At 46.3% G+C, this 7,663-nt stretch overlaps 2 protein-coding genes across 2 annotated transcripts; one reads left to right on the top strand and one right to left on the bottom strand.

Annotated features, from left to right (window-relative positions):
• Positions 1–1,932: 1,932 nt before the first annotated feature.
• LOC109777505 (uncharacterized) lies at positions 1,933–3,864 on the bottom strand. Its single transcript, XM_020336362.4, has one exon. The coding sequence runs from the start codon at positions 3,862–3,864 to the stop codon at positions 2,152–2,154; it is 1,713 nt and encodes a 570-aa protein (XP_020191951.3). The 3' UTR covers positions 1,933–2,151.
• Positions 3,865–6,713: 2,849 nt separating this feature from the next.
• On the top strand, positions 6,714–7,265 carry LOC109736188 (dirigent protein 15-like). The gene has a single exon (XM_020295700.4). The coding sequence runs from the start codon at positions 6,714–6,716 to the stop codon at positions 7,263–7,265; it is 552 nt and encodes a 183-aa protein (XP_020151289.1).
• Positions 7,266–7,663: the final 398 nt, after the last annotated feature.

The raw sequence follows: 7,663 nt of genomic DNA, 5'->3' as shown, positions 1-7,663 counted from the left end.
TCTCTCTGACTGACTGAGTTGGAAAGAAACATGATGTGCGATGCGGCCGCGACTTGCCGCCACCGCCGCACTGGCACTGCTCTGCTCTGCTCTCCACTGCCGAGCCTCCCTCCATGTGCAGCAGCAGCAGCAGCAGCAGCCCGAGCACCACATCGCGCGCGGGGGCGGCGACCTCAGGCACGCCCGCCACCTGTTCGACCGAATCCCCGACCCGGACCTCCCTCATCCTAAGCTCATTCATTCATTCCTTGTTCATAGATATCCTAAGCTCATTCATTCATTCCTTGTTCATAGATATCCTAAGCTCATTTTCTGTGTATTGGCAATTTGTTGTTGAGAGCTCGTCTCGACTGTTGTTGTTTATGCCTAGCCAGTGCTACTTCAGAGATATCTTTGCTCCATCGTTAGTTATTATGATGATCCAAACTGAAACTGTGAACCATGCTGGTGTATCGCAGATGCTGCTGTATGACTATGACTACTCTACTGTACGTGACCATCTTTCAGGTTACAACTTCAATTATGTACTCCCTCCGCTCCTAAATGTAAGTCTTTGTAAAGATTTCACTATGAACCACATAGGGATGTATGTAGATGCATTTTAAAGTGTAGATTCACTCATTTTGCTCCGTATGTAGTCTATAGTGGAATCTCTATAAAGACTTATATTTAGGAACGGAGGGAGTAGCTACTAAACCAGACTGCTCCTCAAAACTATACTCTATATTTAGTGGCACGTTGTTTATCCTGTCAGGCATGTGCCTCCCTTGTTTCATTATGCTTATCTTATCGAATGTTTACCCTGTCAGGCAGGCATGGGTAGGGTGTTTTTCATGTGCAAATATAATCCTGCTGTGCACTTGCGTGTCCTGGAGACTAGAAAGGCTAGCAATCAGCACATGAAGGTAGGCCCTTAACTTAAGCGTCATAATAATTTGTCCATTAAGTAGTACATCATTAGTGGCTTGCAGTTCAAAAACATCATTACCGGCTTAATGCTTGCTACCTTCTTACTGCATGCAGGAGACCATGGATCGGATTTCAGCAACTTGATCAGCCCAAACTATGAATATATACAAGGCGTCCATTTGATTTGAGACGCAACAAACAGGAAGAAGCTAGTAGAAAATCTGATCATCATCATGTATAAAATGCTTGAGGTTTTATTTGTCGGGGACCGGATAACCAGCTGGGGGCATAATTTTTTCTGTCTTGGACCTCTACCGGTCAAGGGTGTTCCTCTAGTAGATTCCATTCCATGGTCCTGGCTGAGTCTGAGCCTGAGCCTGAGCATCACTTCTCTTTCTTGTTTGAATCCTTTTGGTGACAAGCTTTCTCATATTACATATTCTAAAGATGCCGTCATGGCTTTCATTTCATTTTATTGAAGCAATGTGCTGCTGATCCATCATCATCTCATCTTCTTTTCCCTTCATTTCCTGCAGGTGCTCTCTCCTTTTGGTGCCTGTGAGTTCATAAAGGAAGTTGGTCTAGTGGGCTGTGGAATCACTCACCCAGTAAGCAAGCCCGTCTAGCTCAGTTGGTAGAGCGCAAGGCTCTTAACCTTGTGGTCGTGGTGGGCGGTAATTTTTCTTTTACTTTTACTGTGCCTGCTAACAGAACTATGCCCTGTTATCTGTTGCCAAACAAACTGCATTTCCATGTGAGCTGATTTCTTGACATATGCAAAATAATTAGGTGATTTTTCATTTCTCAAAATTCAGAAGGGAAAAGAGAGTGTCAGAACTGCCATGGCGGGCCTATTTACTTCAGTAATTTGTTTTAACCTTTACTGTGCCTGCTAACCAAACTCTGCCCTGGTATCTGTTGGCTGTTGCCTAACAAAATACCCTTTTCTCATGTTCTGCTAACAAACTGCATAACCATGTGTGCTTCTTGACATGTACAGCAATGCAAAAAAAAAAAGGAGGGTAAATTTAAATTTTCATTTCTCAAAATTCAGCAGGGAAAAATGGATCATAACTAGTACAACAGAATACTACTAGTATATTGACAGGGTATATATACTCTATTAATAGCATAGTTGCTTGTATCCTCCTTCTGCTATGTACGTACTTACAATGGATTGCTTGTTGTGAAAAAGATCTAGCCACAGTTAAGCCTACTCATCTAACCATACATCCATCATACTTACTGTTTCTGTATGCCAACAGGCACAGCAGGTGGTATTGTACTCGTACTCGTATCTGAAGCAAAAACACCTGCAAACCTCAGTGGCTGCTGCATCTGGACCCGGGAGCTGCTGCTGGCACCTTCTTCTTCATGGTCGTCGCCGTCTCCAGGTCGGCGGCTGTCGCGGCGACACACCATCCTGTGGTGCACAATGTCGTAGGCGTCGGCGGTTCTGACCTCCTGGGCGAGGGCGCAGGGGCAGCAGCACAGCCACTGGAAGCAGTCCGTCACGTCAGGCCTGCCGCAGCAAAAGCCGTTACCAGGGAGCCCGAACCTCCGGCGCATCTGGATCCTCCAGAACCCGCCGTACAGCAGGCCCAGGACGCAGAGCAGGGTGCCGCCGAGGCTGAGCGCCAGCCTGGCCGCCTCGTTGTCGATGTTGATGGCTGCCAGGGTGAAGATGAAGAAGGGCGCCAGGCACAGCAGGATGAAGGTGGCCGCATGCACGTACGCGTTGCCGAACCCCAGACGCCCGGCGTTCCACCCGAACACGCAGCAGCTGCAGAACAGGGACAGGTACGCCAGCGAGATGTCCTCCCACAGGTCCGCCACCAGCCCACCAGACCACTCCGGCGACATACCATCTTCTTCGGCAGCGACGGCGATGACAACAGCTCCCATTTCTCCTTGTCGCTGCGGCGGAGAGGGGGAGAAGGAGTACCTCCTCTCGACGGTCTTGTGCTGGAGCCGCTGCCGCGAGCCCGAAGAAGAAGACTCCTGCTCCTCGTCATCGGCGGCCTGGACCTCGTAGTCTTTCCCCAGGGGGCTGAGGTTGTTGTACATGCTGGCGACCGCGGGCGCGCAGATGGCGACTGACACGGTGAGGCCGACGCCCACCGGAGGCCGGCGGCTCCTGGGGAGCCCAAGGTTGAGGCCGCAGAGCGCGTACTGCGCCAAGCAGTTGAGGTGGAGCAGCAAGACCACAACCATCATGTGCCTCCTCTCGTTGGGCTTGACGGTGCCGCCCTTGCAGTAGACCTCCCGGAGCGCGGCCATGTCGGTGGCTCTCCACCGGCACAGCAGCGCCAGGTGGTAGAACCTCCTGGGGTGGTTGTAGAGGCACATAAGGGTGAAGAGCGCGTTGAGGATCTGGTTGTTGACCTCGAACCATGTGTCCTCCTGCGACTTGGTCCGCAGCACGGCGTTGAGCATCCCGGTCATCACCATGAAGAGGATGGCGCCTGAGATGCCCACGGCGACGATCCACACGAAGAGGGCCATGTTCATGGGGTTCTTGATCCACTCCTTGGACTTGCCCCAGAGGGACCCCCAGTCGATCTTCCTCACGAACGGCACCGCCGCTGCCAAGCGTCGCCTTGTGGACTGCCTTCTTCTTGGTGAGTGAGAAGAGCGTTCATGCTGCTGCTGCTGCTGCGAAGAAGAAGAAGAAGAAGAAGAAGGGGAGCCATTGTTGCTGTTGTAGTATCTTTGGTCAGCGCCGAGCATGTGGTCCGTGGAGTAGCAGGGTGGTGAGCTCGGTGTTTCCAGGTGTTGCTGGAAGGAGTAATCTTGGCCATTTGTTTTGTCACCCAGAACCCCTCTTTCTGTTTGTTGAGGTGAGTCGATGAAATAGATGGCAATGTGATCATTTTTTGCATCCGTGTTTGCAGGCTCCTCTTGGTGCATTATGTCATCAGCAGGTCTCTTTTGAGTGCCACCACCTGCAACCATATTTCGACGCACGGACGGACAGACTTGGAGGATATATATGAAATAACAGGTGCAACTGAAGATAACTTTTTCCCCCCTCTGATTGAACCAGTAAGTATAATGTTGCTTCTTTTTCGTAGAGCTAGATGTTCAGATAAGGACTGGACGAAGCCAAAAGGATGCTGATAAATAATCCACTTGTAGTAGCTAGGGTGCTTGATCTTCCCATTTGGTTAGGATTTGCTGCACACAAATTAAAGAGAAAGGTTTTGAAATTGCCACCACTAAGTAATACCAATAATGTTGGATGGTGCAAGTACAAAGCAACAATCTAATATATCGTCGTAACTTAAGAAGGAGAAAAAGTAAGTCGAGGCTTTAATTTGTACAAGAGTCTGAATGAAAGAAGAATGGGACTATATGATTGAAAGTTAAATCGGAAAGAAAAAAGAAGTTGAGTTTTTAGCTTGTTGCAGATAGCCCAGGTCTAGCTTATACTATATATTCTTAAAAGAAAAAAAAAGGAAAGGAAAAGGCCCCTTCTTTAGAATGAAGTGCATATGATGGATCGATCGATATTAAGTAGAGGGGGAAATGATTCATTCATATATACTCTTAGAGCACTGGCGCACGCATCAATCAATCACTACATACTATTGTTGTAGCAAGTTTGCAAAGGAAGCTAGAACAAATTAAAGGCAGCAGATATGAATCCAATCAAATCAAATCAATGATTTAGACGACGGTACATACCTTTGTTATTAGCTAGCCCTCCTAGGAGGCCTACTAATCGTGCGTGCGTGCGTGCGGCGGCTAACTCAGAGTCAGAGAGACGGACAGATGGTTGGATTGCCCTCTGCTCTGCTCTGCTCTGCTCTCCTCTTTTGATTGAGAGAGAGAGAGAGAGATGACAAGTGAGGAGGAGGATGGATGGATGGAGTTGAATTCTTGCTAGATAGGATTAAGAGATTTGATTTGATTTGATTTGATTGAGGACAAGCTTGAAGATAGATGGTGCAGGGGAAGAAAGTAAAGCAGCAGCAACTCAATAGAACCAACCGATGAGGAGCAAACTGATGAATGAATGGAACAAGAAGAAGAAGAAGAAGAAGAAACAAAGGTTGGGCCGGCGGATATTTTGTTGATTTGGCCTCTCCTCGCCGCCGCCAGGCACGCACAACACAAGACTGGACCTTCTTCTCTTCTGGAGTATTAGTAAATTCTATGCTATTTTTAAATTTCAATATTATTATGCTCTCTGAGTTGTACGCACAAGATGAGGAGACAAGGAACAAGAAAGAAAGAAAGAAAAGTAGTAAGTTGTCTTCGTCAAGTGCAAGGTCACACAAAACCAAAGAAAAAGAAAAAGAAAGGTCCATTCGTCCCTTCAGAGAGTTGGACTAGAAAATTCAACCAACTAAAACTCAGGCACCTTCCTTCCTTCCTTCCTTCCTTCCTTCCTTCACATGATTGACTTCTCTTTCCCTCCTGTATGTATGTATGTATGTATGTATGTATGTATGTATGTATGTATGTATTGAATTCATGCTCCAGCCAATTGCTTCAAAAGTCTCAACTGATGGAAAGAGGCGGGCAATATATTTTAATAGTATGGATGTTTGATTTCAGTTTCAGATAGATAGATACTCCTCTAGTACTGTATGAATTCCATCCATCTTCATACCTTGCTTGCTTGCTTGCTTGCTTGCTTGTTCAACAACTCTGACTATTGTATCTACTTGTATGTATGTATGTATGTACTGAAAGAAAAAGAAAATCAAAGCTTCAAGTGCAAGGCAGCTGCACCTTGTTTGTTTGTATGTATGTATGTCTCACTTGGCCGAATTACTTGTCTCAAAAATAGATGTATCTAGAACTAAAATACGTCTAGATACATTCATTTCTGCGACAAGTAATTCCGAACGGAGGGAGTACCTTCCACGAAAACCTTTCGGCAGCTTAATTACTTGATACGTGTGATTTGACATGTTTATTCTGCAAAACATAATCCAGCCACCGTCAAAGCTAGACAAACAAACAAGGAGTTACATTGAAAGGTCATGAATTCTCCATGGACGAAAAGACAAGCAAGACAAACGTGGACGGCGGCCACTGTCTATCTACTATATATGTGATCATCCATGTAATCAGGCCACAGAAATGGAAGGTGCTTAACTAGAAAGACCTCGTAGTGTGGTGACACGGGCAGGATCAAACGCGAGGTGCATCAATTCTCCATCAGTGAAGACGTCCTCCATGCGCAGCACGTCGGCGGGTAGGCGCTGCGTCAGGTCCTCCGTCGACTGTGCCATGGTCGCTTTGTTGCTAGTACACAAGTTTGTTTGTGCTGTTCGATCTAGAACCGTTCAATTTTATATTTATAATAAATAGTACGGAGAGTCAGAGATGTTCTACTATCTTTTCAATTTTGTCATGTCGGTCTTTACGTGACTTGTATTTTATTTTATTTTTATAAATGAGACACATATTACCATGAAAAAAATCAAACTAGTACTTGGATCGACCGACGGACGTATGCCGGCCGCTGACTCTCTCCATCGTATTCACGCGTTTGCCAATTGGGCTGGACTGGACTGCAGTCAGTACGTATGGCCTGTCAGGTACAAAGATATCCTCATCTCCAGCAATAAGTGCAGGTCGTTATTTACTTCCATGTATAGAATACAAATACGAAGTACTAGTAAAAGATATCCTCATCTACAGCAATAAATGCACGTCCTTATTTATTTCCATGTATAGAATACCAAACAATATCCTCCTCTTTATCAGCTACAAATACACACACCAAACCTTCTCACCGAACACATTCTCAATCGCAAACAAATTTTCAAAAGCCACAAGAACTCAAGATGAGAATTCCATTCTTGATCCTCACCATCCTTGTTCTCTCTCTCCAGTGCAACGCTTCCGTTGCCTCCCCGCTTGTAAGAGATAAGGAGACGAACATCCTCTTCTACCTCCACAACATCCATGCCGAGAAGGATTCATCCTCGGTCCTTGTCGCACAAAACGCCAATGCCATGGCCCATGCTCGTGGTATCGTGGCCTTTAGCTCTGTCTACGTGTTTGACGATGTGATCACCAAGGGGCCCTCGATCACATCTAAGGTGCTTGGGAATGCGCAGGGCATGTACGTCGGCACAGCAAAAGATGGATACACGATTTTGATGGTCATCGATGTTGAGATCACAACTGGCCCATTCAATGGCAGTTCGTTTGTATTGTTCTCAAGGAACCCGTTGAGATCAACCAGGGAGCTCCCCGTTATTGGAGGTCGGGGTGCATTCCGGATGGCCCAAGGGTACGGCATGCTCCGGATGGTGAGCGTTCACTGTCTCACCTCTACGAACCCTCCCAGTGGAGATGTGATAGAGTACAATGTGACGCTCTGGCACCATTAGTTGAGCTTATGTATTTTGGGTCGTTTGTAGCGCCATGATGATAATATAATGGATGATTGGGATTTCTAGTTATTGATTTGTTGTGCTTTGTAAAAATACCACGCAAAACTCCCTCGACTTATATATACTCAAATGATGGTTATTAATTTTAATTTACATTGATGGTTCCAAAATTAGGATGGGATGATTTTTAGCTAGCCGGAAATTTAGAAATAGTTATTTTGGATAGTAGGAACGAAAGAAGAACAAAATATGTCATCATCAAATCAAAGAAGAAGAAGAAGAAGAAGAAGAAGAAGAAGCATGGTAAAGGTCGGTCCGTGGAGGGGAAGGTGGTCAACGGCCCTGCTCCGTGACGACTAGTGCGACCACGAGCGTCAAGACGCTGCAGGCGGCGC

The sequence above is a fragment of the Aegilops tauschii genome, chromosome 3 (genome assembly GCF_002575655.3).
Source record: "Aegilops tauschii subsp. strangulata cultivar AL8/78 chromosome 3, Aet v6.0, whole genome shotgun sequence".
NCBI lineage: Eukaryota > Viridiplantae > Streptophyta > Magnoliopsida > Poales > Poaceae > Aegilops > Aegilops tauschii.
This window is presented reverse-complemented; position numbering and strand designations above follow the sequence as displayed.

Coding starts and splice junctions, on each gene's coding strand:
- LOC109736188 (XM_020295700.4), top strand. CDS start 6,714: ATGAGAATTCCATTCTTGATCCTCACCATCCTTGTTCTCTCTCTCCAG.
- LOC109777505 (XM_020336362.4), bottom strand. CDS start 3,864: ATGGTTGCAGGTGGTGGCACTCAAAAGAGACCTGCTGATGACATAATG.